A 21,214-nucleotide genomic window follows, 5' to 3' on the forward strand; every position below is an offset into this window, starting at 1 on the left:
GAACTTTCTTAGATGGTCAGATTTGCCGTGGAGGTGGTGTAGTGTTCTCTGGTAACACTTTATTTATAAAGTCAATTTGTCCATCAAATCACCTGTATGTCCTGTTTTCCACAGCTATGACAGATTTCTTCTGCTTGCGGGAGGCAGTCTGGAGGTCAGCGATGTTACGGAGGAGGACGCTGGGACGTACACCTGCACAGCAGATAACGGAAATGAGACAATTGAGGCTCAAGCAGAACTTACAGTCCAAGGTAGGTCAAATATTTAATTTTCAGAGACAACAGATCTCCAGATGACTTTCACAAGAGTTTTATTGTGTGATCAGTTGAAGACCCTGTTGGTTTTTGTGTCCCATTTTAAAAGCAAACAAAACCAAACACATAACCCCCAACCCCACCCAATTCTGTTATATTGTGTTATGCGTTACTCTGACTTCTTACTCAAGCCGCTTATAATTTGGTAAATATTCAAATGAGGAATCTGCTTAAATAATGCACCTTGAGCATGGTTAAAAGCTGCTGTATATGCTCATAGATATTACATGTGGTCAATGCCATATACTTTTCTAAAGGTAGACAGAGGTCACAGTGTGGCTAATCACATCTGAAAATGGACCTATAGTACTACTGCATAGGTCTTATTTGAAAAGGACATATATAAAGTATTTTTCATAATCCTTAAATGTACTGTTGTTTTCAAGGAGCTTGACAGAAGATAAAAAATCATTCTGTGATTCTATGATAAAAGCTGAGATACTTCTTTAGTAATATGCTTACTCTTGAAAGCCATTTTCACTAGAAACAGCACTGAAATGTTGATAACAATGATTTAAAAACATCTTACTGTGGTAACCTGTGCAAATAAGGTAGACTTGTTAAGGAGCAGTGTAAAAAAAAAAAAAGGTAGAAGTTTGGCTTCTCTACCTTTCTTATATTTCATGAGGAAATCTTTTTTCATGAGTTGGATCTTAATAATGGTTTAAAATACTTCAGCTAGAATTTACTGGTGTCTAAGAGTGGTTCATAGATGCAGTATCCTTGTAAGAGCTTAACTGACTTGTTTTACAGTGGATTATGGTACTAGAAAGTTCGTCTTCAAAGTATGTCTGAAGGGATAAATTCAATCATTGAACAACCACTAAGGAAGACTTATCTGTAGATGAAACTTTTATGACAAAAGAGGTATTGTTTTACATTGTGACATAGCTATTCTTATACTGTGAAATGTTCTGTAAATGTGTGTTGGCAGAGTTCTTACTTCTCTATCAACACCATGCATGAAAGTTTTACAAATTTTAGGACTCAAGGCGTATATACATAAGGTGATAGATTTTATATGCCTTAGCTGTATTTCTGGAGTTCCAGGTGTGTTTCTGGTATAGAAGAGCTGGAAAAGGTCAGTTGGGTTTAAAAAAATTATATATATAAACAAAGGGTTTTACGAAGAAAGTTGACCATTGAGCTGCTCAGTATTGAACAGCTAAAGTCTTCCTCTTTAGGGAAAGGCATTGTGAAAGGAGGTTTGTATTAGCACCCACAGCATTTCTGCATTATGTCACAGCTATATGTAACCATGTCTCTGTAAAACTGAACATGAACAAGGTGCAGAATTTGTTTACAAAAATATGGGGGGAATATTCTCCTGAGAACACCTTGTCAGTGCTCAGTTTGCACTGTTACCTGTAACTTAAGCTTCACCTTGCGTTTTATTCCCCACTGGTGTTGGGATTAACTTTCAGAGCATGTCTTTTACTTTCTGTGTGTTCCTGGTGCCAGAAGCATTTTTAGCTAGCGCTGCCCTTCTTTACACATTGGGGAGGAATATCTGAAAAATCCTTTCTCTGAGGCCTATTCAAATGCAATACAGCTCTGCTTTGCCTCGAAACGCTTTGAAAGCCAACAATTTCTGGTCATGCAGAAGAAACCCACATTTTTCTTAGCTTGTTTCTTGGGCTAAAAGAATAAAGATAGGTGCTCTGTCGTTTTAAATAGTGACAGGCCTGATGCTTCATAGAAATTAATAATATTAATGATAGGATGCAATTAAGCTAAACAAGTCATAGATAAGACTGAGCTTATAGCCTTAATGTGGGATATACAGCCAGGTCACTTGGGGGGTGAAAGTGATCTTGAGATCACTCTTTGCTCCTTATCTAAACTAATATAACTGATTTCTTTATTTGGTTGTAAAGATTCAGAATATGTTCTGCCAGTTCTCTAGTGCTGAATTTTTCTTATATGCCTGATTTCTTTTAATGCTTGAGTATTAAAATATCTTAAAGATTATACAGAGTGCATTTTGGAAAGCTGCATTTCTGATTTTACTACTTAGTTCTGATCTTAATTCTGCTGTCTTCTGAGAGATCACTGTAGAGAGTAATTCTATTTCTGCATTCCTGTAATTTGGTGAAGGGTTCAATAGTGTGAGTGGCTGTTATCTGACCACTGGATCATTTTCTTCTACACTAGAAAAATTGTCATCTCTTCCCACCTAATAACTGCATGATTTTGCTTAATTTAAGCTTCTTCTGTCGTTCTTAGAAATTATTCAGGCAGAAGTTCATACAAGAAATCCATTTTTTTGGTATTTAATTCCCTTGTCTCATCTATTTTTCTGCATCTCTTGAAGCACCTGGGTTTTTTTGTTTGGAGATTTCAGTAGCATACTAGAGGTTGTACTAAGGCAGTCAGTCTTTTTTCCTTCTATTAACATTTCACAATGGCAATTCAGTGAGAAATGTGTAAATCTCCGCTGAAAGATGTCATTATTTGACAGTGTTAGGACAGTTAAAGTGAAGTGGTGTTCCTCTTGATGCCTTTTAACTGAGATTTTCCTGCAGTGCCAGGTAGGGATTGACTGCATGGGAGAGAATTGAAGAAAATTTATTTCCAGCTGCATGCAGGCATATGAAGTGATCAACCCTGAGAGTTCATGGCTTTTTTTTCCTGTTAAATTTAGCACTATTTTCAGTTCAGGTAAATGTTACCTTAAACTAACGGAGTTTGCTCACATCCTATTGGTGACACTTAAAGATATCATCGTTTCACATACCTGGAGGTAGTTGTTGAACAGGCTACGCTGTGTTATTTAAAAAAAAAAAAGTGTTAGAGGAGCCTTCTGTTACCCTGTTTGGTTTAAAAAAAATTAGTTGATTTAATTTCCCTACATACATCTCAGAAGGACTGAATCTGGAAAAATGGCTTTAACTAGAAAGGAGTGCTTGACTAGAAAGGTACTTAAGGGTCCAGAGGCACATTACACAAATTTGTTTCCTTAATCTCTTTATCTACAATGTGTATCTGAGAGCTAGAGTTATGAGAACTTCATTTTATTCAGAGGATGATGGAAAATTAATGGAATATTGTGGTGAAGACTGTTCTAAGCATATGCAAAAGCTATGCAGGACAGGTCCTGAGAAGGCAGGGTAAAATAGCATTTCACTACAGGTGAAAGTAAATAATGGTATTGAAAGTGGTTTTAGTTGAGAAATCATTTAAATTTTAGGTGAGTTTGGAGAGAAGAAAGAGTATGTTTTTTATGTAGCTTACATTTTTCAGGAGGACAAAAGAAAGAATCATAAATGAATACTTGTTTTTGTCATTAGTAACATTCTTTGTAGCTTTACCTGTGAAACATTTTTGAATTTCAACCCTTTGTTAAACCTGGTTGTTCTTTGATGTGGTACAAAGGGATTTTTTGAGAAATGCACAGGGAATTAAAAATCCTGAAAATTTAAAGTACGTTTTGGAAGACGATGGTTTTTGGTATAGCTTCTGTCAACCACCTGCAATTAATTCTCTATATCCTGCCGAGTGACACAAACTGTTCTGCCCTCCTCTTAGCGTGGCGGTGGCCACTGTTGCCACATCTCTCCTCCCCACAGCCCCGCTGTCATCTATTGACTCAGCTGCTTTTTGTGAGCTCTAAGGCACTTTAGTTAACTTAAAACTGACTTTTTTAGGCTGATTTGAGTTATCTTAGATCATTTTGACTGAAATGGGTTGGGGAGCAACTGACTGAACAGCTCAGCGGTGGATCTTCTGGAAGCACAATTTTCAGGCCTTTTCCTTGGAAAGGGGAAGGTGCACGTCACCACAAAGTGAGGAGACACCTTGAAGCAAACTCACAAGACTGCTCCGCATCAAAGAGTTACAGAAAATAAAAGTTTCTAGTTCTGTGTGTGCAAACGGGAGATTTCAGGTACCCACGTGTCACACACCACATTTTTGACTTGCATTTGAGAAGTGGCTTGAATATGGACGAGAACATGAAATGTCCTGGAGGACAGCCTGTGGCTGAGGGAGTCTCAACCTCTCAAGCTTAACATTTCTGAATCCCATCCGTGTTTGAGATAGTCTTTAGGGACAAATATCAAATGAATAAAATGTTTGTACAGCTTTGTACTTATTTTTCCTGGAGTTAATCTTGGGTGCAAGAAGCACGTGTCATCATGGTCTCAAGTCAAGCACCTTTGCCAGGGTAGGTGACTTCCCATGAAGCGAGGCAGCAATTTGATGTCTGAAAATCTCCAGTACAAAGTCAAGTTTCTGAGCTCTGTTGACAGTGTTTTTCCCTTTGCTGTCAGCAGGAGGAATGGTGCTGGGTACCAGATTTATTTACAACGCGTGTAATGAATTGAGAGCACCGGAAAAATTTGTTTTGCTCTCCCCAGCAGTGAAAGAATCTGTAGTATTTCCGTTAGATAAGAGTGGAAAGTGATGAAAGAAAAGCTGGGGAAACAGGTAGGAAACGTATTTAAAATGTAGCCGACTGGCTTCTGTTCTGTCTAAAACCTGCGGCCTGGCAGGGCCGTAGTGGCAGTTAAATACTGAGAAGGTTAGAAGTTCATTCTTCATCTGGGAAATATTTCAAATTAATTGCTGTGCCCAGCGCCCCTGGGATTTCTGTGAATACTGTGATGCGAGTTAGATCACTGCGTGGGCTTCCTGTCGCCTGCCTTGGTACTTAGGTTGTGGATAATGAGTTTAGAGGGAGTTTTCTCTTTCTGTTGAAATATTTACTGCAGTTAATACCCAACCAGAAAAGAATAAACTACAAAAATTTCCATTTTCGTTTTCCTTACAAAATTGATGTGGCAGGTCTGAAGTCTTAAAAATAAATAGCTCACTGCGTTTGTGTGAGAAGAGTCAGAATTGCTCTCTTTTTTTGTTGTCTATGTTATTATCTTTCAGTGGTTTTTGGAATTGCAGAAGGTTGGCTCTTGAGTCACCTAGGGCAGCATTCAGTGTGTGATAGCATGTCTTAAATACTATGCATTAAATGCCTTGCTGCGTTAATGTACTGAAATTAAAAATGAAATGAAAGGAAAGGTTTTATTTTGGGTATCTGTAGTGATACATTTGAGGTTGTACATGGCAGTAGGCCGATCGCTACCTCATTTGTGCTGCCAGAGCAAATGTATGGAAAAAAAACAAATGCAGAAGAAGTGTTTGGATAGAATTATCGATTTTGTGCTTTGAAAGGGAATGCTGGAAATGTTTTCAGTAGGGCTGAAAAGCCTTATGCTAATGGCAAATAGTTATTCTAGCAAAAAATACATATATTGCCATGTTGGTCCTGCAGTGTAAGAAAACTTTTATTTTATACTTTCTGTGCAAGGATTGGGTAGTAATTTAAGTAATCAAAGAAAGTGAGATAAAATGTATATTTTGTGTAGCCAATAGGTTTTAAATTAATAGTCAGTGACAGAAATCAGATTTGAAAAGATGATGATATTACGATGCAGCAGAACCATAGCTGGCTGGGGGTCTAGATGATAACAGCTGAAACTTTCCTCAGTGTAGCGTACCGAGTGCCTTGTCACCTGCAGAACCCTCCGAGATGGTGACAGTTCTGGTCTCTGCCACTTGGAGCAAGGTTTGGTGCACTCAAAAGAGGCGAGAAACTGCACTTTCAGGAATCTGTGGAAGCGTGTGTAGGTCAGACCTCCTGAGGAGCCATCTGTAACCTTTGTGGCTGTTCTGCTCTACTTCTCCTTTAGCTGTTGTATTTGCTGTTGGGTGTTTCTAGTACAGAAAGCACTTTGGGTATTCATAGCAGGTAATTATTTTAAGTTTTTGTATTTAAAGGTGTTGGCTTAAAAACTAGTTGTGATTATGCTTCTGTTAATACATAATTTTTTTTTCTATTTTTATTTATGGGTTTAATTACTGTTGTTCATACTTAGGAACAGTATAGTCTAAAGCAATTGATGAGGCTTTAAAAACAGTTTGAAAAATGGCTCCCCTTTATACTATTATTGAGAAACAGATCTTTGGTCAAATAACTCCCCTCCCATCATTCAAATAAGGTGAAAATGTACCGGGAAGTGTGAGGTAAGGCAAAATATGTGGCCCTTGTCTTGCACAAAGAACAGTTTTATTCAGATTTCTTTACTAACCAGCCTGAGTTAAACTTGTTACGACTTTCTTTAAAATCAAACCAAAACAGGTGCAGAAGAAAGAGCCTTAACATAAAGAATCTTAGACTTGTTTTCCAAAAATACATCTGACGAGATCTTCCTCTGTGGCAGATGCTTTGATGAAGATATCGCGTCCTTCACAGGAAATTGTAGATGTTTAAAAAGCGGATTAAATCCTGTAGCAACAGAATAATATGTCTGGGTGACTTATTTTTGCATTAAGCTTTCATTATTATTGGCGACAATTCTAGGGAAGAAATTTGAACCAGCGCTGAAAATTGCTGAAGCCTTTCTCATACCTTCTAGATTATCTTTATCGATTTCTGTTTCTAATTAAGCTCAGGGCTGTATCTTGATAATAGCCTGCGCTTCAATTATAGATTGAGAAGATACTGCACTAAACCTGGTGCTGTCAAGGGCTCATACTTGGGACAAAATGTTGTCTTTTCTGGTTATCTCAGAACTCTGGTTGGGGGAAGATGTTAATAGTAAAAAAATAGTATATCAGCTTTGTACATGTTATTTCTTTCCCTTGAAACTATAATGTGACTTTTGTTAATGGCCTTTGTCATTGGTACAAAAGAAATGTAGTAAGTCAGAGGGGTCTGGTGTGGGGAAGGTTCATGAGCTGAACTCACTGTAATTGTGGTCAGTACCACTGTATTATCTGAAGAGACTTTCTGATAGTCCTTGCTGCTGCTCTTAACTATAGTTTAATGTTTATGGAGTTGTATAGTTCACTTGTGAATTCAACTAAATATGAATATAGGTATTTTTTGAGTAATTTTTGCCTCTGTCACATTTGTGTTCAAGGGTAATGCTACTAGTGAAAAAGTTATAAACAAATATTCAGAAACATATGGAATGGGCAGGAAGGAGATGGTAGCGTTATTTTAAGACATCACTTGCTCAGGGTTTACCTGGAGACCCAAAATGCCTCTCTACACGAGATGCATCACATTTAATCCTAAATGTAAACTTCCACAAAAAGAAGTCATTCTTTGCATCATGCGAAAAATCACGCTTTGGGGGTGTTTAAAGATACTGGGATCTCATTTCTGTTGCCCACTACTACTGTGGAAGTCTTGGGCTCAGCAGAACCTCTGCTTGTAGCTGCTCAGTTTCTGAATCTTGCTCTGTAGTTGGTGAATTTTTTTGGTATATCTTAATGTTTTTCTAAGAGCAGGCAGAACATTTGTCCAGTTCTTGCCATATTGCAGAAGCACAGGACACTAAAGCTTGTTGAAGAGAGCTTGGCGTGGTTCTTAACAGGGGCACAAAAATGTGTTTTCTTTAATCCTGTTTCCAAAAATTATGAATGAGCTTTGTTGGCATTTTGAAGAAGGATTCCCTTGTAGCAGTGCGAATGTTTAAAATCCAGTGGTGATGTTACAGAAATGAAAAGTGAATGTTGTAACGAGAAGCACTGGGCAGCCTTCACAAGGGACAATCTCTGCCCTGCTGCTTCCTCTTGTTTTTCAGTGTTCAAAGGGGGCAAACGCTCCGTGAAGCTTAGGGCTGGGGTGGTTTTCTGACCTTACCCGGGGTCAGGGTTGAGCAGAAACAGCTGCCGTTGGTGCCTTGTACTGTGTGTGTCAACAGAGCCTAACTCCTGTGGTCAGGGCAAGTACAGGATGATTATTGAAACCTGGTAGCGAAGACAAGGATTAGAATCATAGAATCACAGAATGGTTTGGGTTGGAAGGGACCTTAAAGATCATCCGGTTCCAACCTCCCTGTCACAGGCAGGGACACCTTCCATTAGACCAGGTTGCTCCAAGCCCCATCCAACCTGGCCTTGAACATTGCCAGGGAGGGGGCAGCCACAGCTTCTCTGGGCAACCTGGGCCAGTGTCTCACCACCCTCACAGCAAAGAATTTCTTCCTCACATCTCGTCTCAATCTCCCCTCTTTCAGTTTAAAAACATTCCCCCTCATCCCATCACTCCATGCCCTTGTAAAAAGTCCCTCTCCAGATTTCCTGTAGCCCCTTCAGGTACTGGAAGGTGCTAGAAGGTCTCCCTGGAGCCTTTTCTTCTCCAGGCTGAACAGCCTTGACTGCCTCAGCCTGTCTCCATAGCAGAGGTGCTCCAGCCCTCTGAGCATCTTTGTGGCCTCCTCTGGACTTGCTCCAATAGCTCCATGTCCTTCTGTTGGGGGCCCCAGAGCTGGAATTATGTTTATGCCTTGTAGACGTGCGTCCCCTCTGGTATGAACCGTCCCCAGGTCAATGAGGTGGTGTGGAGGCTCCACAGACTAGGCACTCATTACAATAACAGATATATTTTGGTTTGAACTGTTGTGCTGCAGAGGTATGAGTGTGATATGTTCAACTATCAGAGCATGATATCCACCCACCGACAGACCAGGATGAGGAACTGGAAATGGGTGTACTGTCCCTCTGAAGCTTCTGGCACAGGATGTGAAAGGGAACCTGCAATCAATCCCACTCTTTGATCACGCTGTGACTGGGGATGTCACACCCCTGCTGCATCCAGAAACACCAGCTCGCAGCACGTGCTCTTCCCAACAGCGGTGACTTCTTGCTAAGTGGCAGGAAGGACCATGGATGTGGGAAGTCTTTGGGTTTGGACACCGTCCTGGGGAGGAACTCTCTGGAGCAACCCAACAGTGGTAACAGCGCAGTGCAGGTGGAGCCATAATGGTCTGTAGATAGTAGTATTGCAAGGTAGGCTCTTCTCTTAAAACACTATCTTTTCTGAGTACCTGACAACCATTAATCATGAGCTGCTTCTACATGATACATCTGTAATTCACTAGACAACTCGATTATGTTTAGGAAAATTTTCTTTGTGTTATGTAGGTGCTGCACAGTTTTCAAACAGATTTTTGTGGCGCTGAAAAAAAGCAATTGCAAACCAGCCCCAAATGGTTAGAAGTTAATGAGGACAAAGATGAGATCCTTCTGGCTGTGTATCCATAACTGAATTGCATGGGGATGGGAGGTAATGACTCCAGAACTGGGCATGCAAGGAAGATGAGGTACACTTTGAATGTAAAAGAAGCTTTCTGATTTATTTATATATATAAAAAATACCATTAAGAAAGACAAAACCAAATTATCAGTAACCCGTACAATTCACACAAATGGTTTTCCTTGTAAATGTTCTTGAGTAATCCTTGGGGATAAGGAAAATGTTACGAAATTAAGCAGCAGTGTCTTAAATATCTACAATGTAGAAACTGATATTGAACTAAGGGAATTGTAAAAGCTGGTTTCTCTTTCGGCTAGAATTTCTAATAAATTCAGATCATATTAACGGGGGTTTGAACCAGCTGCTGCTTTGTGGAAAGAAGTACTTTCTCTCACAGAATGGCTTTAAAAAAAATAAGCTAAAGTTGCTATCAACACCTTTGGCCTAGGCAATCAGTCACAGAAAACACACGTTTTTACCTAAGTTTTATATTTAGATATAGTCATCTAGTCTCCAGACTAAAAGTGTACTTTTTGGTACCCGACACAGGATTTACTACCTTGAATCTGCAGTCAGTTACGTGGTGATGAAGTACGTGACACTGCAAATTAGAAGAGAATCCTGCGTCTTCCACTCCCTTTCCCAGGTTTTCATTCATTATGCTGCTTCGTCGCACTAAAATCCCCTCTGAAATAAATTAAAAAGTCATCTCAACAGTATTTGGGGAGACATGCAATGAAGCCTGCTGTCTCTAATTTCTATACCTAGTTGCAGCTTGTTTCTGGATGATGTGTTTTCCTTTACATTGTTTGGAACAAAAAGTTCTAATTCCATTAATTTTGTCATATCACCTATGCCATGAATGAATATACATGGTATGCTATATGAAGCATGCCGTTAGGTTCCTTGTGAGTGAGGCAGGAGGAATAATTAATACTGGGTGGAAAGTTCCTCCTCTGTACGACTGATGTGATATAAATGTCGCATGTTTTTCACACACAGATGTGGGAAAGGTAAGCCACTGGGCAGCCCAGCTGGTGCTTTGCTCCAGGTGCTCTTGAGTACTTATTAAGGATTGAAGGATATAGTAGATATAATCATAAACTAGAGATACACTATAAATTTTGTATTATTGGTTTTATTCCCTATCAAAAAGAGATGACAGAATTTCAATTAAGAAATAAAATCTGAAAGATTCAGTATTAATTTTTAAGTTGTATATGCCAAAGATTTCCAAGAACTTTGAATGTGTGAACTAAGCAGCTCATTAAAATGCCTTCTTCCTCTAAGTGAGAGCTCTTTTTATAGAAATTGTGCCCTAAATGGTAAGTATTTTTCTCTATATATCAGGGTCATCCTTCCATGTTTAATTGGTGGAATCAAGCTTTAAGTTTGATTCTTGCCTTTGTGTGTTTTAAGTTTTTTTCCATTTCAACAGAGACTTTTGCATTGTTTTTGCATGACTAAATGTCATTATGAAATCAGAGGGTGATGTTAAAATGGAGATGCTGAAGAACACCACGCATTGCTTAAGTAGGTCTCTAGACAGAGACCATACCATAAAGTATACATATACTTTCTTTCAAGTTAAATTTTTATGATAGTTAAGCTGACTTTCATACCTCCAGCTAATTTATTTCTCTAATGGGAGCTGGATTATTGCAGTTACTGGATGTCTCATGATACAAACTCTAGGTCTTGGCAGGGAAGTTTATCCCAAAGTTACAAAGGTGAAACAATTCGGTAGTTAGTTGTGAGGAGGTGGGCTGTTATCTGTGGTCACTTATTCCCTACGCAGTCTTGCAGTTAATTAATTTGTCTACATGATGAGAATAAATTAAAAGAAAAACGCCGTGGAGTTTTGATTCCTTGAGTAAACAGTTTCTTTAGTTACAGTGTCAATTTAAGTTAAACGTGCTGTTTTGTAGTGGATGGGAAGCCCTTTGAGGCAGATGTGATTTGCATAATGAAGTTGTTAGGTGCTTTTCAGTGACACCTCTGAGGCTGTATTTTCAGGAGGGTGCTGGAAGGAGGCCTGTAAGAAAATGTGAACAGGATCCAAGAGACTAGATAGAAGGAAAGCGGGCTCACAGCAGGCTAGTTAATGGTTAGTAAATGGCAGAAGGGTATTTTTATATTGAATATTTTTTTGATTTCTGGCAGCTCTGCTAGGCTTGTTTGTTTTCATGTGCTGACTCAAAGATCTCTTCTATACTCTTTTGCATTCTTAGGAGCTTAGGTATAGTCTCAGTATAGTGTTAAAGTGGGGTTTTTTTGCAAGTGAGGACACAAATTGCTGTACTCTATGGTAATTCAAAGCACCCTTGTGCTCTAGAAGTGGCATTCCACAGGTTACGTGCCTCCGACTCGCATCAGGTGGTTTTAGCTTCAGTCAAGTATTGTTCTGTAAATACAACTTAAGTTGTGTTTATATAAAGAGGATTTTTTTGTGTTCATCACAAGTTACAATACTTGAAAGGCCCAAGGTAGGGGGCCTTGAAGGGCCTGCTGTCACCTTGCTGTCACCTACTATCACTGGGAAATTAATACGCAGCACGTAAGCTTGCTAAAGATTTCTCTTTATAAAAGAATAAATATATGGTCTGCAAGTTGCAAAATCTTCCCCCCAAAAGTACTTTTTATCAGTAAGGGCCTGGGTCTGTAAACACCAGGAGCAGCTCGCTTAAGCAGGACAAAGTATTTTTTGCACGGGCATGTTGCAGAGTGGAATTGTACTTGAAGGAGATAGGAAAGTTTTAGCAGCCTTTGCAAATAATCCTGCTTCATGCTCTGTAACTCATCAAGCTCAGTAGGATTTTGGAGCTCCAACTTCCAATTAATTTTCTTTGTTTGCTCTAATGGAGTATCTTTTACGAAACACATGATGCGCTTCGTGTTCGCAAGTCTGCGTGCTGTCTTTGGAGGAGCTGGAGGCAGGCTTTATGCAGAGCAATGAAAATAAGACACTAGAAGTGCAATTTAAAATATGTCACTCTTCTGTCATGAAAACCTCTTTTGAGAGGAGTTGAGCAGCTCATAGCTTCCGAGAGTGGAGTCAATACTGTTAAACATACATTTTAGTAAATTCAAATGTTTTACTACAAGCTATGTGTGATGCTTTGGGGTGAATTTTTTAAAATATAATTTTGCCATTCCTATCCCCTTTGGGCAAATAATTTTTCTTCAGCTATTCCAGTACATGTGTAATTAATAACTTTGCTGACAACGTCAACAACACCGTGGCTCTGATTTATAGCTTTTATCTTTTGCCTCTTTGCTTCCTCTCTAGCACATCATGAAATGCCACATAGACAGAATAAACCGTATCTTAGGAAGGAGGTTCTAGGGAGAAGATGATAGAAAAATAGGAGTGCGTGAGCACTGTCCTGTTACATTCTCTTTAATGCAGAAAAAAACATAAGGCCCAAATCATTGTGCTTTAAATAATTAGTTGAAACTTTGTTTTGAACAGCTATCGGAGAATTTGTATGGAGTGGGAAGGGAAAATAACCACTGGAGGCTTTGTGGAGATGAAAAAGGAGGTGTTGCTATGTAAGATCAGGTTTCCGAGGTGTCGTCGATCATAGTGTATCTGTCCTTGGCGCTGACTCTAGATTTCCTTCCGGTCATATACTTAATCTGAACGTTGCATGGTTATTGCTCTACTAATTTGCTTAAATTAGCATTAGTGTGATTAACCATTATGGGAGTGATTTTCAGAGCTGCTAATCTCCCTGTTACTTCTTTTGACTATAACTGGAATACTATAGGCATCAACTCAGAGGATTCCAAGCAAGAGAACTGAGGATTTAAACAATCAACCTATTAATTTACGTAAAAATTCAGCTGAATTATAAGCAAGTGCAATAGAATACAAGGAATAAAGCTTTTATGAAGCCTCTTCAGTGGATTCCATTGACTGTTTTCACTGCAGTACTGTTAGTAAAGCTCTGCATTATCATATTAATCATATAGTGGCATTAAATCAGTAGTTTGAGGACTTGGGCAAAATATTGTGACTTCAAATCTTAAGGTGGTTCTCTTGCAAAACAAACTTGGTTTCCATAGTTTGACGTTGGATTATAATTGTTGATCATTGTTTGCTAAGTAAAAGAGAAGTTTCTTTCAAGCGCAGAAAAATATTACATATGAAGGAGAGGAGTAGCTCGGATATGTAAAATGTCATTTGAAAGAGCGCTCTTCCCTTTTTATTAAAATAGTGATCCATTATTGTACCACCTTACCAACAAATACTGAATGTTATAAGAGATTCTTTGGAATTATACGCCAGCTTTTTTCTAGGGAGGTTGTAGTGCTTTATTTATGTTAAAGTGGTCACTATTTAATTTACTAAGTGGAAATATGAGTAACCGAGACTCCTATATCATCTCTTCCTAATCTATTAACAGTTACTAGTTTATATCAATATTGTATGAATGCTCCACAGTCTATTTCTGTTTGCTAGGAAGAATTATTTTCTAAAATATTATGAACTCACAAAATTTCTTTGATGGATTTTGAGATACCCTCCTTATCCATAATATCTGCCTTGATTTTATTTACCTTAAGGAACCCCAAACTTCCTGGATTTTATTTAAGAAAAAAGAAACTTGGCTGAGGTATGTGCTCTCCTGAATGCCAGTTGCTTCCTGTGAGCTACTGGAACTGAAAAGCGATGGCTCTTGTACTGGGTAGTGTTTCAAGATAAGCAAATTGTAAAGGCAAAAGAGTTTGGCAAATTCATAACTGTGCTTTGAAATCGTGCTCGTTTTCTGCTTGACTTTTGTGTTTTATGTTTTTTTTTCCCTTAGACTGCAGAAATAGAGCCAAGGACTTAGTTATTTTGGTTTCAGTTTAAACCTAACAGCCTGCAGGCTTAGCAGAGGACTTCATGCAAGCTGTGGCCATCCCTCAGCTAGCCCCTGCCAGAGGGGCAAAGCACTGTAACACACGGCAAGACTTCTCTATATTCACTTAGGCTGCCAACTTGAGACCGATTCTTGCAGTGTGGTGAGAAACACATCCATAAATTCCAACTTGAGTAATTCTAGAAAGCTAAAAGATTGATTAGATGATGTGCTTTTGTGCAACTGACCATACGGTTTACAAAGATTGCCTTAAGTTTTTTGTATCTGTAGATATTTAAGTTCTTAGGATCCAATATTTTTAATTTTTTTTTTAAAGAGAAATCAGAACAAAGCATTTTCCTACAGCACAGTGTTCTAGTGGTGTGGTGTTTCTGCTCAGTCAGAGAGAAGTTGGAGGCGATTCCAAATCCATTCTGCCTCTAACTCAACTCATATTTAAATTTGTAAGACTTCTGATCTTTCAGCACAGTGAAATGTTTTTTAAGATTTGCATTACTGACTCAAATACAACGCAGAGTGTCTGCTGTCACGGCCGGAGGATGGCCGTGTGTTTAAAGTCCCCGTATTGTAACAATAACACCGTGCAAACAAAGGTATGTGACAGTTTAATTTTATTATGCACATAATAAATAGCTGTGCTAGACCAAGCGAAAGGCTCGTGTATTCGGGATCTTGTTCCTACCAGTGTCCAAAAGCAGGTGGCTGAGAGGATTTAAGTAAAGGGCAAGAATATTTATTGCTTCCCTTGAGTACTGTCTCGTTCTCCAGCCACTTGCCGGTTGGGGATTTTCTGAGCTACATGTAGATCCTACATTATTTAGCAATCCTCAGTAGATTTCTATTAATCCATCTCCCACACCCGTTCCCCTTCCCCCCCCCACATAAACATCTTGTATTCGCAGCATCCCGTGGCACTGGGAGGAACAGCACCTTCTTTTTGTTTGTTTTGAACCAATCTGTTAACTTGGTTGGATTTTTTTTTGCTTTTCCTAGACTGAAGCAATCTCTCCTTATTCCCCCACTCCACCAGACATGACCCTATAGGCCTTTATTGTATCACTTTCAGTCGTTTCATATCAGACTGCAGTGTCTTAGCTTGTTTATTTGTTCCTTATATGGAAGCTATTATTGAAGTAGATTGTAATTAAGGTTGTTTTGGAGATTTGTAAATTAGAAGGGACTTTGATGTGAAGATATAGGCCTGCATTCACTGACCTGGAAATGAAAGCGATCGGATAACTCTTAATTGATGTATAAAGCAAGCCTACAGAATTTGTGTCATTACAAGCCAAAAAAATGGAAAAACATAAACTCTCCATCCTTTTTTAACTTGATCCAAAAAAAAGTGGTTTTCCTAGCAGGTGATTACTACAGGGGTATGCCTGGGTCCCGCAACAGCGTGCTGTTGGAAGTTCACATCGCCCTTTGGTGAAGATGAGAGGGGCTTAGTGGACCAGTGGATCCAATCAATTATTTTTCCTGTTTGCAGACCTAGTTTTTTGGTTTTGTTTTTTTTTTTTTTTCCCCAAGTGATCTGAGGCAATCTGTATTCAGTGAACAAACAGTTTAATATTTGAAATTACCTTAAAGATCTATGTCCTTTTTGGCCTTTGCCAGCTCCTCAGTCTCCGACACATAAATACATCGCCCCATTGTGAAGGCTACGCAGGCAAATGTTAAAAAAAAAAGAAATTTTAAGGTGAGCTGTCTTTAATTTGTCACCTCCTCCTTCCCCCTTGTTATGGGGGAAAGTTATGGAAATCTTAAAATACGTCCTCTCCTACTGTTTCTCCACGGGGTCTTACTGCCTTGTGCATTGCACAAACTTTATAGTACTAATTTATTGGGAAAATATTCAGTACTTGATTTTTTTCCTTATTCAGGGGATAATATGATTTATTTATTATGCTCAGTTCAATTCCATATTTATTTCTGTTTTGGTATTGAGCACCATGGAATCTGCATCATTCATAAACGCTAATGAATGTATTTTTGCACTCTGCTGAAATGAAGTGGTATTGAATCCATTTTAAAAATTGACTGAGACACAGAAAAATTAGGATGAAATGTATCCAGCTGTTTTAGTGCCCAGTTTGAGACACTTAAACATTGATTTTTTTCAGAATGTACATCTCTTAATGTGTCCCCTTCAGAGCTGTGATTGGCATTACGCGCTGGAGAAGAGCGAGCGGCTCTGCCGCTCTGTCCGGCCACCGACCCGGATCACAAGGCTGAGGGGGTTTGCTGTCAAAAACTGGATTTGCTTTTTAAACATCCACCAGTGAGGCAGAGGCAGGGAAGGCGTCTGATTTTCCAGGGCCCTGTTAGACACAGGACCCTTCGTTCCCTTTTCATGGTCTCTTCGCCAGCCTTTGCTCACCTCCGACCTTCCTCGTATGCCACGTTCATCAATGTATTTTTCTACTTGTACTCTCTCTAGTGTCCTACTGAATCCTACTCTTTAGGATGCCTGCTCCCTGTTACTCTGCCTCTTCAGTCGGTTCAGGCCTTTTTTACCCTTTTCCCTTGGCCACCTCTCTCCTTTTTTCTCTGTCCATCGATCCCCCTCCCTTCATGAAGATCTTTTATGAACCGTAGTGCTCTCAGCACTCCCGTCACCTTTGTCCAGCCGGGTCATTTCTCTTACTGGCTGTCTCCTTCCATCTGTGCCTGAAGTTATCCTGCTTGGCCCAGCTTTCCCACCCCCATCCTCCCGTTCTCCAGTCCCCTCTCCTTTCTCCAGGCATCTCCCTTCTCTTGTGTATCTTTGACAAAATGAAATATGTAAAAATAAAGGCCAATTTTTCCTCCACTGATGAAAAATATGTGAACAATTGTGAACTTAATGATTTGAGTTTTTGAAAAATGCAGTTTAAGGAAGAAAATGCCTGTGGAAAATTTGCCATATTCCTATTTTGGCAAGTTATAAACTTGTTACCAAAGCACTCGGTTGTCCTTCACTGGAGATGAAGGCAGCAGCCTCACCTAGAACAGCGATTCAGAAACCAACCAAACCTTTGCTTTGCGGTCTGCTGGCAAGGCTCATCTTTAGCCGTCAGAATCTCATAACCATTCACTGGCTTTATGGTGCCACTGCGGTGTTTGCAAATGCATGAAGTGTGGTAATCATCTGTAAAAAGTCTTTATACAATAATAAAGGAGGAACGATAAACAATGTGGTAATGCATTTTACCGAAGACTAAAACTTTTTGATGGATGTGTTTGACCTTGGATGTCATGACCCGTTCCTGCTCTGCTGGCAATTGCTTTAAACATACCTTTCAGGAAAAAAAAAATCCCCTTATCCAGAGTAATTATCCGTAAATGCCAGAAGTAACGGGTTTTATTTTCCCCAGTGAAGCCGTGCTGCAGATCCTTTCATTAAATAGTCTTGGTATAGACGGAGGATCCATGTTAGTGTTTTATTTTAGACAGGGGCGTTTTAGAAGGGGCAGGGGGGATCTAAACAGAATCATCTCCCAAGCTTCTCTTGCAGCTTTGCTTATGAGATAGTAACTGAAATGGAGGGTTTCATTTGGAAGTAGCATTGCACTGAGAATTGGAAACAAGGTCCTAAAGGCTCCCGGCCTCCCGTCTTGCAGAGGGCTGTCTCTGCTTGTGGAGAAAATCAGGGCTCTGGAATTCAATAAAATTTTCATTGCCTTTGGCGCTGCTTTAAGAAGTTTAAATTTTGATGAGCATTCTTGTTGTTCACATGTTTGCATGGTACTTGGAGTAGATTCAGGGTCAGACAAGCTTGATTTCTCCTAGAAGGACTGGGGAAGGAGGGCTTAGTAAAACATAGAAATAATGAATGTAGCATTTTTACATTACTGATGCTTAGATTAAGGTTTTTACTTCTAAAAATCATCCTAGAGATTGCTTAGAAGGCTTGCTTTGAATAATAATCCCTAACACCCACTGATAAGCATTGTGAGTGAGCTCTGTTTTAGTTTATGATTGATAAGCTTTTACATATGATCTGGTTATCTCATCTTAATATAGAAATCTATTTTGTCATCTGTTCTTTGTCATGAGTTCTTCCTTAATTGTGACGTTCACCCTGATAACAGCATGTTAATCCCAGGCTGCGCCTTCAGAAGTTTTCACAGAGGGTGGGCTCAGTCTTAACAAAAAGGAAATAAATCTTTGGGATCTAAAATTAAAAATGGTCATAGAGGGGTTTTACTGCAAGCACTGGAGGGGAGATGACAAGTGCAGAAGGCATTAAAAAATCTAACTAGTCAGTGTTGAACTGAAACAGGTCTGCAAAATGGGAAACAAGCTTTGTGTTGGAAGAAGGAACCCCAAGCAACGTGACATTGCCAAGCTGGATTTATTGAGTGGACCAAGCAAGGGATAAGCTGTGTCAGGGAGAGCCACATGGTGACCCTAGCGACTGAGACCTGCTACAGTTAGCACTCCAGTGAGCCTGGGGGACACAACATGCCCTTCACCAGCCTCCCTGTCAAGCTCTTGGGCTGCAAAGCCCAACGGCTCCACCTTGGCGTGAGCTACGTGGGGTTGCATGTCTGCCCGAGGGTCTTTCTTGCCGGATGCCATCCGTTACATCACTCCATGATGGTATCAGGGTATGCCTTTCCTGCAGTTTCCAGTGAAGTTCTCCCATCCGTTGTTGATCTGTGGCCTGTGCCAAGGCTCATTGCGTTGGTTCTTGTTTGCCTTGTCCTCCTGGCTGTGGTTCACCGCACTCAGCCTCTCCGCTTTCCTCACCTCTTGTCCAGAGTGGGGCTGTGATGGTCCTGTGTCATTCCACATGATGGTCGTGCTCACAGCTGGCCACTACAGGTTTTGTACGCCCACACAATTATTCATTCACCTACACTGTACGTTATTAGTCTACGAATAGTTTAAGCTTTCATGTGTGCAAAACAATTACAATTTAGGTCAGTATAGAACAAGCACTTACTTGCTAGTGGGTCCTAATACTCTTAAATCTTACGAAAGCAACTTTTCATTGATCCTTGTACAAAGTTCAGTGTTTCATCCATGCAGGGGCTAGCTGGGGAGCTTCTGGCACATCTTCTCCATCTCCTAGCTCCAACTGTGTGGGTTATTGCCGTATTGCACCCCTTGCTCCATTATGGGTGGTGTGGATCAGAGTGCAGCGGCTGTACAGCACACACCTTATGTCCGTCATCCCAAAACACATTGGAAATAAGACTACAGGAGGGATGGGCTGTTCCTACACCTGCTTTTGCGTCTCTGTTGGGCTCCAGTTGTGGTTCACCCGCAGGAATGGTCCTTCTATGCACAGGGCAGTTAGCAGAGTGTGGCAGTAGAGGCAAAACCAGGTACAAATTACAATCAGCAACAAATCCCAGGCTCTGACCATTGCCAAAAGTGTCACCCCGCAGGACAGCCAGTGTGTTTGAGGGTTGTTTTATCACCACAGGCTTGCCAACTGCAGAGACAGACAAGCTGATTTGTCAGTGAAAGCTACAGAATACAGAAAACTGTAAAACGACAAAAAAAAAAAAACCCGTCTACCAATATTTATCCTTTTGACTAATATTTTCAGGGATTGCATTTAATTTTCTACCCTATCCATCTGCACCGCCTCGCAAGCACCATGCCAGGTACTGTAGTGTGCCCGCACACTCCTGCTCTACTGTCCTAGAGGAGGGGTTTGCCGGCTGCGTTGTAATCCCAGTTGTGTTGCTTCAGATTTTTGTACACACATCGACCCGCCACAGTATTGGGGTGTGCTGTGTGACCAGTGATGGAGCCACCACTCCTGGGTCCCAGCAGTGAGGTGGGATGAGGCTCCTTGAAGGTGGCTTCTTTCCATAAGTGTTCAAGGCCAGGCTGGATGGGGCTCTGAGCAACCTGGTCTAGTGGAAGGTGTCCCTGCCCGTGGCAGCAGCGCTGGAACTGGCTGATCTTTAGGGTCCCTTCCAACCCAAACCAGTCTGTGATTCTATATGGAAAACAGCACTTTCTGTTGCTCTTGTGACACCATGCAGCACACTTAACTCAATTTTTTCCACGTGGGCTGTCCCAAAAGCTACATGTACCCAGTCCTCTGAGGCTTGCTTGTGTTCTTCACCGATTTGTATCATGGACGGTGATGGGGAACTGACACCAGACGATGTGACGCTGCTAAGCTCAGTTTATTAAGCAGACCAAGTGAGTGACTGGCCATGTTGGGGGAAGCATTTCATTTGCACTTTCACGCATGTCTCATCAGCTGCAGCATACCCCAAGTATGAGTCTAGTGAGTCGGAACAGTTGAGCCTGGGAAGGTGTTTTGTAGGAGCAGAACGTCCAAGGAGGAACCATTATGTGTGGAGCTGAGCTGCTGCTGAAGAACCCAAGACAAATTGGTCAGAGGGAGAGTTGGGTTTTCCCTGAGCTCTCCTGCACCTGCTCACCAGGGCGGTATTTGGGCAGGTTGGGGTTGGTGATACACGTATACATGAGCATAGAAGTTTCCTGGCCACAGCCCCTCTCTCTTGCTGGTTAATAAATTGAGCGTAGCTTGTTGCTGGGTGTTCATTCCTCCCCCCCGTGACCTGATCAATTTGTGTGCAAATACCAGAAGTTCCCACAGATAAGAGGAGATGTAATGCCTTGTTTTGATAAAGGTGGTGAAATGTTTGAAATTTTTAACACAGAATTTCTTTAAATTGAGATTCTAGACTTAAATTTGAAAATCACAGTATTAGGGCTGTACAACTGATTGCCTCTCCGGGGTGGTGGCATTGATCACCATCAGCATTTAGTGTCATAAAAGGGGGATCGACATAACGGCGAGGAAGCTTACGGAAAACAAAATGAAAAAAGTGCAGCCAAAAATGTTAAATATTTGGTGCGTGGCGTTTGTTTATGGAACTATGAGGCTCACACATGTCATAATTATATTGGAAAGATAAAAAAACCCACCAGAAATCTCCTAACAGCAAGGTAAAGAAAATTATTTTTTTCATGTTTATATGCAAGTAAAATAATACAAAGCTTTCAGTAAT

General features: G+C 40.3%; 1 protein-coding gene across 6 annotated transcripts in view; it reads left to right on the top strand.

Annotated features, from left to right (window-relative positions):
* NEO1 (neogenin 1) overlaps window positions 1-21,214 on the top strand; it is a 197,787-nt gene that overhangs the window by 92,326 nt on the left and 84,247 nt on the right. For all 6 annotated transcript variants that reach the window (XM_068410464.1, XM_068410468.1, XM_068410465.1 and 3 more), the window contains exon 5: window positions 115-251. In XM_068410464.1, the coding sequence (XP_068266565.1) occupies window positions 115-251 (137 nt within the window). The remainder of the gene's footprint in view (window positions 1-114; window positions 252-21,214) is intronic.

The sequence above is a fragment of the Nyctibius grandis genome, chromosome 11 (genome assembly GCF_013368605.1).
Source record: "Nyctibius grandis isolate bNycGra1 chromosome 11, bNycGra1.pri, whole genome shotgun sequence".
NCBI classification, from domain to species: Eukaryota; Metazoa; Chordata; class Aves; order Nyctibiiformes; family Nyctibiidae; genus Nyctibius; species Nyctibius grandis.